We start from the raw sequence: 14,530 nt of genomic DNA on the forward strand, positions 1-14,530 counted from the left end.
GTTATCTGAAGAATGTAATTCTGTCTCCTGAGGCTTAGAAGTGTTGCTCATGAATAAAGAAATCATAGAATTAACACTTCCCATGTAAAGCTGACAAAAATCTATTCCCTTGCAAAACTAGGAGATATCTGCTAATTGTTACAACAACTGAGACATCCTTTTTCCTAAAAATCTCCAAACCCCAAACTAATACTTTTTCTTCAGCTATTAAAGTGATCTCAAATGGAAACACATAATATACTCAAAATAAATGTTATCTATAAAGCAGCATTATTTGGTGTGATTTAAGGATCAAATACTCCTTTCAAAGACAATACAACAACCCAAATGCATGAATTTAACATTATGGAAAAATATGCATAAATCATAATTAACATTTACCTGCCTGGTAGATGGCAGGGTTTTTTTTTTTGCTCTCTGTATAAATACTCCTGATGAAACAGCAACAGCTTTAAGATGCTAGCTCACTCATCAACCATTTTTATGAAACTAAGAGAACAAGAAGGTTATTTTGTGATTGTGTGCTCAGTCCACAACGTCTCATTACTAATTTCTTTTAGAAGCCTGTAGTCTTGGTGTCAACATTGCACATTCTAATTAATTGCCTAAACAAACTTTGCTGTGTAATGCTCATGCCTGAAGTTATTGGCAGGATTACCACTTTAAGCCCAGAATAAGTTCACTGAAGTCTCTTAAATCACTCTTCATGCATGGTAAATAAAAGTTCAGTTCACTGCTCAGTCACGTCTTTCTTGCCCTTTCCCATTAGCAATATGCTAAGCCAACACAGAGAAGATAACTGATGGTGCCCTATTACTGTGTATAATCAATTAACTGGTTTTTTTGAAAGTAATGCTTAATTATTTCTTTGAATTCCATCCTCAATCTCAAACTACTCAGTCACATTTTGCCACTATAGAACTTCAGCATTTGAACTTTTTTAATGTGGCCATGTTTTAGGGGACTGTCCCAGGGCTACCATCTTAATTAAGAGTAAACACCTTTACAGTTCTGACCTCTGGTTGATACACTATGTGCATGCTGCCACCCAGAAGCAAAGGGGAATCTATCATTTTTAACCCCTAACATATAAAAAAAAATATATAATTTTCTAGTCTAAGAGGTAGGATGACCATCAAAAGAAACTATCCAAACTTGAAAGAGAATTCTTACAAATTTGCCCTGGAGGCTCAATAAAAACAAACATTATTGCTTTGTGAAAACTCCTCTGAGTAATGAGATAAAGCTTAAATATATCACTGTTGCAGCTTTTCATTTACTTTATCCCATAATCATTTCTACTCTACATAATTTACTTTCCTGAAGTTAACTGTATTAATATAATTCATATTGGTTTTAACTCTGAAAGTACAGAATTGTGTCAACAAAATCTACTGACAAGAAATCTGCTCTTTTAACTTTTCCCACATGTAACAGTTAAAAGAACCAAAAACCTCTTGTTTCTCACATTTCTTCATATAGTCCAAGTTTTTTAGCTAGGTAATTATCAATTAATTTATAATTTTGATTCTTAGGAAAGGAGAAGAAACAATGAGGTGGGAAAATAATTCTTGTTCCTTAAAAGATATATTTCATTTTGACAATCTAAAAATTGGGCTATGTTCTAAGTCCATATAGAACTTCAGAGAGGCATTTTGGGCTTTTGTTGATATTATCATTAATGGGCAGTGGAATAAAACAATACCTTGCAGAATTAGCATCATAAGGGTCCTAGGAAGTTATCTAGTGCAAGTTCCAATTAAACCATGAAACTCTGGTTACAACATCTCTGACAAATGGTTAGCTAACGTTTGTTTGAAGAAACTCACAACCCTCTAACATAGTTCCTTTCCTCTTGGGACAGCTTTAAGTGTAAGGAAGATTTTCATTACTCGAAGCAGAAATTGATCTCCCCATATCTTCCACCCACTGTCCAGTTCTACCTTCTAAGGTCAAGCAGAACATAACTAATTCCCCTTTAAAATGATACACCTTCAAATATTTGCATATCTTAATGTAGTTCCCATCCTACTAAGTCTTCTCTATTGATTCCCAATTACTTCAAGCATTTTTCATACAGAATGATTGTGAGTCCTTTAACTATCTAGGATCCTTCTCTCCTATATATACGCCAGCTTTATAATTTACCTCAAAAACACAATACCCAGAATTAATCATTAGCTCTATGGTAAAATTCAGATAGTTAGTTGACTGTCTTCCTCACTCTGAACTCTGGACTCTAAGCCTGCATTGGCTTCTTTGGCTCCCACATGCCACTGAGGGTTCACATTGAGTTCTCTCACTGGCTTCTAAGATGTGGAAGTCATGTTAGAGGAACTGATTTCTAAAAACAGCCCCTTCCTCCAGAGGTAAAATAGTTGATTTTTTTCTTAACATAAGTGAAAGATGTTTATTCCCTAGAAAGCTTCATCCTGTTATATTCTGCCCACATTCTACCCTAATCCAGATCTTTCTTGGATCTCAATTCTGTCAGTCAGAGCATTATGTCTCCCTTCCAACTAGTCATCCACAAACTGATGAGGGTGCTATGGTTTCATTCACAATTTTTTTTCCAAGTGTTGAACGGCAGAAGGCCAAGAGGGGGCTGGGTGGCACAATGATAGAGACTTCAAATCAATCAGAACCTACTAAGCTCTTATTTTTGATAGGTATTACAAAATACAATGTCTGGCAAATAAGCACTAACTATTCAAAGGCAAAAGTGGAAAAAGTCCTAGACCTCACAAGGAGCAAGGAGAGGAAAGGAAGACCTCAATGTCAATATATAAAATAAGAACAAGGCAATTTTGAGAGAAGGGACTAGCAGCTGAAGGGAGGAGGAGGTGGTACTTGAACTGAGCTCTGAAGGAAATCAAGGATTCCCAGAAGCCCTGTGGTTCCCGGCATGGGAGACAGACAGTACAAAGGCATGGAGACATATCACAGGATCATAGATTGAAAGCTAGAAAAAAATCTCAGAGCCCTTAAATCCACACCCATTATTCTACAAATAAGGAAACAGAGACTGAGAAGGTTAAGTGCCCTGTCTGAGGGACAGTTAGGAGGCTACTACAGGTGAACCGCAAAGCACATGAAGGGAATAATGTGAAAGAAGATCAGAAACGTAGGAAAGGGTCAGGTTGTAAAGAGCTTTAAATGCCCCATCAGTTTTTATTTGCTCCTAAAGGTAACCAAGAAGACACTGTAGTTTACTGGGTAAGAGAAGGATATAGTCAGACGTGCACTTTAGAAAACACAATTTAACATCTAAAAGGAGGATGGAGTAGAGTGGAGAGAGACCTGTGGTAGACCTATTAGAAAACTACCACAATAATCCAGACAAGAAGTGATAAAAGCCTGGGTGACTGTTAATAGAGAGAAGATGCAAAATATGTTTTAGTGAAAAAACAGTATCTGTCAGATGACTTTATGTGGGGTGAGCAAAAGAGAAGTTAAGGGTAACACCAAGATTGCAAATCTGGGTGACTCAAAGCATGAAAATTCTGTCCCTCCACCCCAAAAGTAATAGGCAAGTTTAGAAGAGAAGGTATTAGAGTGATAAGTGGGATACAGAGCAAGTTCTGTTTTGAACATCTTGAGTCTGACATGCTTGCGGGACAGCCAGTTCTAAACGTTTGATAGTCAGTGATGATAAAGGATTGGAGTTCAAGGAGGAGAACAGCTCTGAGAGTTATCTCCTTAGAAACTATAATTAAAACCACAGGGAGCTGATGAGGTTGCCAAGATTAAATGCTGAAAAAGAAAAAAAAAAAAGGAGAGCAAGCCCGAAACAGAGCTTTGGGCAACAACCACAGATGGGGGGTATGGTAAGGTTGATGATCCTGCAAAGGAAATTAATAAAGAATAGACAGAAAGGAATGGCCAGGAGATAGAAGTGTCACAAAAACTCAAGAGTATCCAGGAGGACAGTATACGTAACATCAAATGCTGCAGAAAGGTCTTTTAAGAAGAATACTGAGAAAAGGCCAAAGTCTCTGGTGACAACTGAGAGAGGAACATCAAATAAATGATGAGGTTTGAAACCAGATTACAAAGATTGAGAAGTGAGAGCAAATAAAGGAAGCAAAGGCAGAAAGTGTACACAGCTTTTTCTAGGAATTTGAATGAGAAATGGAGAAGAGATATAGGATAATAGGTTAAGAAAATGACAGTCTTCCCCTCTACCCCCACCCCAACCCTGGGATTGATGTGTTTGTAAGCAGCAAAGGAGTTAGTAGAATGGGAGACTGAAGACTGGAGAGGATAGGTGATTGTGACTGACAATCATTGACAGTTCAGTCAGTAAACCAATCATGAACCCACCCAACGATACTACTATCTAGCCTATAACTTGCCATCTATTCACAGTCACAACTCAAAACACTGTGCCAGATGGCACATTAAAACCCAGAGAAATGATATCAGCTGCATTCTCTAATACAGTAACCGTCCAAAAAAGGGAAATGATATAACTATGACATAACTCTTTCTTAATGGATCTCTGCAGAATGAAAGTGAATATCTTTTTACCCTCTAAAGAGACACAATGGAAAGCAAGGAGAAAAACAGCTCACCTGAACCAACGCTTCCTTCATTGCAGTCCAGTTGGATACTCTCCAAGCACACTCCAGAACAAGATAAGGATTTATATGCCCTTTTGACTGGCCATATTCTGTCAAAGCTTCCCACTGGTTCAACTCCTTAGAGCAGCTATTAAAAAGAATTCAATGGTTCTGTTAATTTCACAGATCAATTCACTAAACATTAAGACAAAATTATTTTAAAGTATTTTATACTTTCCAAAGCGGGGAGGTACGGGAGGATGGGGAGAGGTGGTGTGGAGGAGAAAAACTACAAAAACAAATAGGCATTCCTTATTAGAATTAAATACCTACAAACCAGAAATAAATTTTTCACCTTTTCAAAGTGAATCTACTTCCCACAGGTAATTAACCACATGCTATCCCGAAATAGCTATGAACAAACTTTAAGTTATACTTCAAATTGTCTACATCACAAATATTCAAGGAAAGTTTCCATCAATTACCCAAAAGCTAATTAGGCTGGACTTAGGGAGTTCCTCCTCATGTCCCCTTTTACAGTCCGTTTCAAGGAGTAGCCAGTCCCCCATTTAGAATTCAAAATTTTCCTTTTAAATCTTTCCTGCTTGTGCCTGCCAGGACTTCCAGATACCCAATACCCAGCAACATTACCTGCCAAAAGGTTGGGCAGAACCTACTACTCCCCTGCCTTCTCCTTATCCACTGATACTTGGCCTGGACTCATTCCCCTATAATTGAGAGAATAATCCAATTTCCTCTTACTCTACCCAACCTAGGGATTCTGAACCCTGCCTACTGAAGAGCAAACACCTAATCTCCTGAAGTCAACTACCTACTCCCTATTTTCCATTCCCATTCTTACCTCAACCCTACCACCACAGTGCTCCCCTCCAGACATGCCTGCCTGACCTTCCCACTGCAATAAATTTTCCCTTCCATAATTAAAAAACTTCCTTTCAATTTGTTCACAACCTGTCATAGATGACAGAAAGCCAGCTTGAGGCCACCTAACCTGGATTGAAGTTGTGCTTGTGACATGTACCAGTCAGAAGCTATAGGCCAAGTCACTCAACCATCCAATGCCCTTGGCAACTCTGAGACTTTTTAGTTTCAGAGACACCATCAACCTACAATAGCAGAGGAGCTTCCTCACCCAGGACTTCTGTATCCCAGTGAAATCTCAGATTCAGTCTCTATCCCTTTCCTTCTCTTACTCCTTCTTCCATATCCTGGCACACACTGAAACTGTGCCTCACTCCTACTCCCAGAAGACACTAAGGCTACTTGGGCCTTTTCTCATACCCACTTAACTCACAGGTCCTGATGGGCAAATTAGAATAATTACTGTTTGCTGTCGCCATTTCCAGACCCTTCCTCTACTTCCATCACTCAGAAACTTCTCTGCCTCTCCCTCTTTGAGATTAATATTATTGAGATTTATCACTCAATTCAGAACCTGCTTATTATCTACTAGCCACCCCCAATCTCAATAATGACAGTGATGAGCTCAGTGTCTCCCCTCTCCACTCCAACTCCTACCCTAAAACTATGAAACTTCTTCTTCCATGGTGAGTTTCCCAGTGTCTCATCTATTCAGTTCAAGATTCCACCTCAACTATACCCATAGATGGTCATACCCTTGACCCTGCCATCACTAGAAGGGTTCAACTTCCATGTTCAAGAATTCCAAAACTCCTTCATCCATTGATAACATTTTATCTTTCCTTCTTGCCTTACCACACTTAACCTTACTCCTCATGTTCATCTTGACCTGCAATACATAGCTTCCACAGATTTCCAAGCTATCACTCCTGCTCTGGCTACATCTACTCTCCTCTCAATCTCTGCCTCTTATTGAACCAGTTAACTCTACACAATCTAATACTCTTAAATATCACATACTCTTATCCTACTGCTGACCATGACTTGCCAGACCTCAATCCTAGATAATATCCACCACTGTCCTTCTTAGTTCCCACTAAATAAAGCTGAAGGAAGTCATAAAACCATACTAACCAGGTATACTTAACTTCTCACTAACTGCTTATTACAGAGAGGGAGAACAGCACAGTAGCTATTCCAAAATTTCTCTCCTCTCCTTAAGCATCCCACTGGCCCTTTCTTCACCACTCTCTCAGTTAAGACTTCAACTCATACATACAGAAAAACAAAAACCTGAGGCTATGTGCTGGATAGGTCCCTCTTTTTCCTTCTTCATCTCACATCCTTCTGACATCTCCCACTATCTCCTCTTTCACTTCAGTGTCAAACGATAAAGTGGCCCTTCTCTTTGCCAAGGTTAATGCCTTTACAAGTACTCTTGATCTCAACCTGCTTTCTCCAGCAGATTGTACCCATTATAATCTCTATACTGTCAGTAATCTTCAATCTCTCCCAACCTACTGTTTCCTTCCTTGCTGCCTATAAACCTGCCCAATTTTTCCCCATTCTTAAAAAATCCTCACTAGCTCCTACCACATGCACTGGCTCATAACGCAAATCTCATCTGTCCTTCTCTACTAAACTCAAAAAAGTCACCTTCCTCACAAGTGGCAAAAAAAATCTCATTTAGCTCCATACTACTTTGAGGATCAAATATAGACACTTCCATTTGCCAGGTGTAAGACTTCACTATCTGCTTCCTTTCTATATTTCCCATCATCCCACAGGCACATTCCACTGCACAACCACACCAGCCTGCTTGCTGCTTCTCACAAGAGACATTCTCATTTCCTAGGATTTTGCACTGACTGCTGTCCAGGTCTGAAATGCTTTTCCCTCCTCTACTTAGAATTCCTGGCTTCTTTCAAGACTCACCTCAAATGCCACCTTCTATAAAAGGCTTTCCCAGGCATTCCAGCTATTCATATACTCCCCCCATGGATACTTTCCAGCTATTCTGTCTGTACCATGTACACATCTATTTATGTATAAATCATCTCTATAAGAACAGTAAACTTCTTGAGGACAAAGTTTGTTTTTGCTTTTTCCTTTCTATGTTCAGTGCTTATTACAGATCCTGTCACAGAGTAAGAGTTTAATAAATGTTTTCGGATTGACTGATAGGATCTCAAACAGTTCTAATAGCTATTTTTAAAGGAATTAAATCGCTGAACAACACCAATCTCAGAAGCTTACCGAATCCAGTGGTCTTCCCAAAGCTGGTATTCTGGGAAGATAGCAGGAGAAGCATTATTCCTCTCATGTTCTTTTTTGGCCTTTTCCATTGCTTTTTCATATGATTCTTGTGCCTTAAAGAAAGAAAAGTTCTGATAGTTTTAGTATATGACCTAATTCCAACCATGATTTGAGTAAGAGTGGAAAGACTTCAGTCAATTCAATTATTCTGAAACAACAAAAACATGGCTTCACTCCTCCCTTCTCATTAATCTAGTGTCTGTCTTTTCAATACTATTCATAGAGAGCCTCCAAAAGAAAATAAAAATGGTCAGGGAGAGAGCAAGAGAGTATCTTAATTTTTCACTGGAACACAAGGGAAAAGAAAGATAAATTATTAAAGTTCTCTATTTTATTACAATGAAAGAAGGCAGAATTTCCTAAGTAAATTCCTTGCATTGCTACATTAAGGAATCTTAGCACTCTGGGGAGGGGGAATTTTCTTGATACCACTCTCTCCTGGTTCTTTTCCTACCCTATCTGAACATTTCTGTCTTCTTTGCTGGATCTTCACGCACATCACACCTGCTAAGAGTAAGGGACCCCAAAACTCTGTCCATCATTCACCCCTGCCTCCCTCTATACTATTTCATTTGGTGATTTCATCAGTTTCCATGGTTTCAATTACCTCTAAATAGATGAATTTCAGATCGACTTGACCAGCTCTAACACCTCTCCTATCCTCCAATATAGTATCTCCAACTGCTTTTTAAAAACCTTGAGCTATTGCTCTGTACACATCTTAAACTAAACTATGTCCTGAACTGAATTGTTTAGCTTTCCCAAAAAATTCTCCCTCCTTCCTCTGTGTTCCAAACACATTGCACCACAATTGCATCACCATCCTCCCAGTTACCCAGGCTCACAAGTTCAGCGTCACTCTCAACCCCTCTCTCTCACCTCCCCATATCCAATCTGTTACCTCACAAATCCCCATGTCTCTGCTCTGACGCTGACACTATCCGGTTGCAGACCCTTACCACCTCACACTTGGAGTACTACAATAGACTCCTGGCTGGGCTCCTTGTCTCCAGTCTCTCCTCCCACTGATCTTCCCAAAATGCAGGTCTTGACCTTATTGCCTCTGACTGAATAACGTCCAGTGGCTCTCTATCACCTCTACAAACATAAAAGCATCTGTTGGGTGTTTAAAGCCCCTGCATACCACCTTTCTTATTATTGCCCTTCTTTCCCAACCTATTATTCCCTGTCCTCCCCACCATGTATTCTGTGATCCAATAATATTGGGCTAGTCCTCCTCAATGTCTTCCCTCTGAGATCACCTCCAATTTATTCTGCATATATCCAGTTTGGACACAGTTATATGCATGCTGACTCCCTGTTAGAGACTGTGAGCCACATGGGAGCAGAGACTTAGTGTTTTGTTTTTGTCTTCCTTTCTATCCCTAGCACCTAGCAAGTGTGTGTCATATAATAGGTGCTTAATGAATGCTAAGTGACTGAGCACAAAACTGCAGGTCTGGACTATGTTATAACAATTTTGACCTCAAGCCTTAGGTAAGTAAATATAAATATGCAAGCAAAAATAAAACCAAAATGGAGTCCAACTGGAATTCCGTATGACTCAATAAAAGTAATGATTTCAGACAAAACTATTTCTAGATCAGTGTCTGATCACAGCAAAGAGAATTGCATTTTAAAAGAATTCATCCTACAAATGTGTTTTTCTTACACCAAAATTCCATTTAAAAGGGTCCTTTTGTAGAGGTTCTGTTATCTTTAAAATAAATATGCTATGTACACGCTATGCACATCAATCACCTAACAACTACAAAATACTAATTCTGTCAAATAGTGGTTACCTGCTCAAAGAATCCATGCTGCTCATATGCTATAGCTGTTGCTGTCTCAGGAAATTTGCACCGTTTTTGCCATAAACCTGCCCACATATCTTCCTCTTGTAACAGAGAATAAAGTTCAGCAAGGGAATCCAAAATTTCCTGAAAACACATCAAGTAATCAATAAATAGCTAAAAACCTATGTGAGTCTTCATGAGAATATTTTGAAAATACAGAAATTTCTTGGCAATTTAAGATTAAAATTTTTTAGAAATTTAGTTTAAGTATGAATATCCAATGGAAAAAAAAGGTTACTTACTTGTTGAGGTGGAGTTATACTCTCCTGCTCATAAAATTCAGTTGTCTGTTTGGGTTTAATTTGAAGACTGAGACCCTTTTCAAAAGCCTGGTGCTCTAGCATTAATGTAGAACGGAACCAGAGATTATGGGTTTTTCCCAAGTATTTCAGCACACAGGGTCTGATAGGAATTGGAGGGACGCACTGTGACATGGCTTCCACAAAACAGTTTAGAGCACTTGGCTGGCAATCTCTTTGGACTTGGTGACTACCACTGCATAAGAATGGGCTTATTTCACCTGCAAGAGCCTGAAATAAAGGCACTGGTTTTTAGATCTTCTCTTAAAAAAATCAACATACTGCAACATCTCTTCTTTCACAAAGCCCAGTAATATTTTTGATCATTTGCTCCACTGACACGATTTTTTAAAAATCTACCAAGGCTTTTTTTCTTTCAGGAATTATTAGCAATGTAAATGCTGAAGAAAAAATTTTCAAAACAAGAGCTAACATTTCAGTTTTCTGAAATACCAATATCTAGTCAAAAAGTATTGAAAAAAAGCCTCACATGTTGCTGTCGATCCGAAAGAATTTTCCACAATCTTGCAAAAAGCTGGATCCAGGTCTTTTCTGCTAATGTCGTTGAAATATGGCACAGCTGAACAAAGGCACTGAGCAATGCACCAGTCTATAGAAGGAAAAAACCCGGGAACAATTAGCTGTTGGCCAACAGTTCATATCATGCAGACCACTGAATATAACAAACTTTCATACTAGTAAAACAATCTATATCAGATGTATTTTTTTAAAAATCACCAAAATCTAATGAAAATAAAATGTTCCAGATATTGAATATAATGAATATAAATTAAATTTGAATGAATTCAACAAAAATCATCCCAACACTTACTTTTTATAAAGTGACTTCAATACGAAAATTTTCCTTCCATGACTAAGAAGATTAAACAAGCTTTTATATTAATGTATCTATCATACTTTTTCATATACACAGTGTGTATACACATACACACACACACACACACATAATTATTTCTGTTAAACTCATTTTAAATGCTTTATCATATTTTCCCTTCTATTTCACTCCGAACTCAAAAGCTATGCTGGAGAAATATAAACTCTGGCAAGTCTAACACTAAAATGAAAGGCTATATCTGTCCTTTGTTGACCAAAGTTAGCAAACAAGAGGAAGGAGGCTCATCACCAAATTAACCATAGGGTAATGAACATTTTTGACCACAACAAGCCTACAAGACCTATTTCATTCACTGTAATAAATACCCACACTAATATATTCAAAGAGGAATTACAGACGTAGATTCTACCTAACCTAAAAAAAATTTTATAGTATACTTTGTCCTGGTGAGATATTACTTAAAAAAAAAAAAAAAGTAACATGGTATCAGTACACCAAACGTATTATGTGTCCAGCAAAAAAAAAAAAAAAAAAAGGCAAAAATAGTCCCTACCCTCAAGAAGCATACATTCTAATGCAGGGGTTCTTAACCATTTTGTGTAGCAGACCTCTTAGGCAGTCTGATGAAACCTATGCCTCTCTTCTGAAACTAATGCTTTTAAATGCATAAAATATATAGGATTACAAAGAAACTACAACGAAATCCAATTATTACAATATTAAGAAAATAACCTCACAGACCCCAGGTTAAGAACTGCTATTCTAATGGGGGAGACAGCATATAAATAATTAGGTATACAGAAGATTAAAAGAGTAGATTATGGTAATTTGAAAAGGGAATGCCATTATCAACCAGGGAGAGGAGAAGGGACTGAGAAAGGCCACCTACAGAATGCAGAACTTTAGGTGATTCTTGAAGGAAGTCAGGAAAACTAGGAGGCAAAGGTGAAGGCCAAGTAGAGCATTCTAAGTATGAGAGACAGGAGACAAGAATGTTATGTTTGAGGAATTGCAAGTTTTCCAGAGGAGCTGGACTTTAAGAGTGCATAGAGGAGCGTAAAGCATAAGAAGAAAAAGGAAGAGGTCAAGTTGTGATGGGCTTTAAATATCAAAGAGAGGATTTTATATTTGATCCTATGCTGAATTAGATGGCTTCTGAGGTTCCCTCCAATTCTGTGATTCTATAACCAAAATTTCCCCTATTTTATATGAAAATATTATGTAGTGTTAAGGGTAATATAAACGTACTCACATATATTGAACACACATTCTCTCCTAATTCTTACCTACAAACATAAATATTCTATGGCTCTCATCAGGTCAAATCTCATACTGGAGAGGCTTTTAAAAAATTTAGCATACTGATCAATCTCAACTTTATCAACCATTTTTTTCTTATACTTAAAAATAGCACATGTACCACATTAGGTATTATGATTAGAAAATTTTTCCATTTCCTACCACAACAGGAATTGAGGAAATGATATGGTTAGTTAACCTTTCTTGTAAGAATCTGTCCTCTCCTCCCATCAAGAGACAATATAACTTCTTATTACCTTCTACATTATTTGAATAAGATGATCACTTGAGAGTTTTCCAGGACTGCAAGAGTGAATTAGGCAAGTAAAATGTGAAACTTAAGATCGGATTTATAATGGGATGATTAGGATTTTATCGGTTTTCAAATAAGAAGTTGCCATTCCAATATACAAACCTTAACTTCCCGAAGAGAGTCCAGGAATTTATCATGTCTGTTGGTCAACATGTGCAACTGGTTACCAATATCTTTTTCTGAAAGTTCTTTGGTTTTAGGTGTGCTAGTCTGATCTCCAGGAGCTAATTCAATATCTATCTCCACATCCTAAATCAAATAAAATTTTAAATTAGATTAATTCCAGTGGACAGACAGTACACTTTTGCCCTACAGAAGTCTTGGTACTCAAAAATTCTTTGTCATCTTCTCCAAGTTTATAATCATAATTTCATTGAGTATGATTTGGCTCCGTAAAAATATATTCCTCTTGCTTTTCTAAAGGGTATAACTTTTTTCTAAAACAGATAGGAACACTAACATATTAAAAACAAGTCATCAAAATTTTTTTAAAAAGCAGAAACTAAAGCGGATAATAATCAACAATAATAATAAACTCCTATTAGGAGTCAGAACATTATTCCTTAAAGTTCAACATAGAAGAAATTTGCTTAGTTGCAAATTAATATTCAAACGTAAGTCTGGCATAATATAATATTGAACTGACTTTCAAAGAGAAAAAAAATGACCTAACCAAAGCTTTTTCTAGTGACATAAAAAGTTCACTTTCCAAAAAGTGATTCTGCCAAAAAAATATATATATATACTTTTCTTCCTTTTAACTGCATTATTATCTTAACCCTAATATTACCATTAATTATCAATCTAAGTTAGAACCACTTTTTTATCTTAAAGGTATTACAGAATTATAGGATTCTTAAAACACTTCTTAAAAGCTATTTTACACATGGAAACTATTTTAAAAAGCTAAGACTCACTAATATTCACAGATACTAGAAAAAAAGTTTGAATACTCCTGCTTCTCCTGCAAATGCACAAATGTCCTAGACATAAAAGTTAGGGAAAAGACTGAATCACATCTCAGAAATAAAAGAGCGCCCCTTTAATAGGAAAAAGACAAAATATACACACTAATCAACCACTTTAAAAAATTAGTTACTCAGTACTAACTGGACTGCTTCCTAAAAAATGATGTTCATGGCTCTAAATCGCTCGAACACGTCTGGTCATCTTCCAAAGAAGCTGGCGCAGCCACACATAGACTGCCAGGCGCCTTGCAGCAGTGCCTAAGGACACTGCCGAGTTTAGTACTAGCAGTGATAGTCTATGCAGTGCTTCGGTATTTGCAAAACGCCTCTATGAGCTGCGTCATCTACTCTTCACAGCCACCCCGTGAAGGAGGGCGCCATTATTACCCCCATTTCCACAAACGAGGAAACAAGATGGAAGGAGGCATCTGCCTTGCCAGCTTGTGCCTAAGGCAGAATTAGAATTCAGGTTTTCCTGACCGAGTCTGCACTCTCTTCATCTATGAATACTGAAAAACCATAAAACAAGCAGTGAAATGGTGTCAAGGATCTCAAAGCCAAATGGCAAAATGCTCGAAAACTGAAGGGAAAAAAAAGAAGACTGTGTATCATTCAGGGGTGAAATGGATATATCTCTGACCTAAAAATTATATGACTGTTAGAACTTTCTATTTCAATCTCTTCAAAAATATAAATTAATATGATGAATCTTACCTCTTCTTTGGATTCACTGTTCTCTCTTTCTCGAGGCTCCTGTTTGACATGAGTCACCATGGCGAATGCTGCCCGATCATGACTATCAGCGAGGTTGATAACGTTAGTGATAGACGGGAGCATAGCTCCTTGACAACTCGTACCAATTGTGGTGTTTCTCTCACATACTGCCAACAGGAGCTAAAAAAAACCAGATTTTTGGTAAGAAAAAAGAAAACAATTTTCATTTTAAATGGCATTTTCAGATGTATAAATCAATGTTTTCCTACCTATCCTCTCACTGAACACCACCTAGGGGAAGCCTTCCCAGTTCCTGATTACTCATGACCTTCCTTCTCCAGCCTCACTTGTTATCTAGTAAAGCATTCTGCTCTTACGTGGCCATCTCTAGTAATTCTGATCCATATCTGGCCACTGGACCCAGAGAGCTCTGCAGGATAAAGTGAGGCCGATGACTTCACACAG

General features: G+C 37.7%; 1 protein-coding gene across 9 annotated transcripts in view; it reads right to left on the reverse strand.

Annotated features, from left to right (window-relative positions):
• TRRAP (transformation/transcription domain associated protein) overlaps positions 1-14,530 on the reverse strand; it is a 160,371-nt gene that overhangs the window by 64,026 nt on the left and 81,815 nt on the right. For all 9 annotated transcript variants that reach the window (XM_072597814.1, XM_072597816.1, XM_072597813.1 and 6 more), the window contains exons 50-56: positions 14,066-14,245; positions 12,486-12,632; positions 10,406-10,525; positions 9,859-10,146; positions 9,563-9,700; positions 7,701-7,813; positions 4,575-4,710 (exon numbers count right to left, since the gene is read on the reverse strand). In XM_072597814.1, coding sequence (XP_072453915.1) covers positions 4,575-4,710; positions 7,701-7,813; positions 9,563-9,700; positions 9,859-10,146; positions 10,406-10,525; positions 12,486-12,632; positions 14,066-14,245 — 1,122 coding nt within the window. The remainder of the gene's footprint in view (positions 1-4,574; positions 4,711-7,700; positions 7,814-9,562; positions 9,701-9,858; positions 10,147-10,405; positions 10,526-12,485; positions 12,633-14,065; positions 14,246-14,530) is intronic.

Source organism: Notamacropus eugenii, chromosome 3, assembly GCF_028372415.1.
Source record: "Notamacropus eugenii isolate mMacEug1 chromosome 3, mMacEug1.pri_v2, whole genome shotgun sequence".
In the NCBI taxonomy this organism is placed as follows: Eukaryota; Metazoa; Chordata; class Mammalia; order Diprotodontia; family Macropodidae; genus Notamacropus; species Notamacropus eugenii.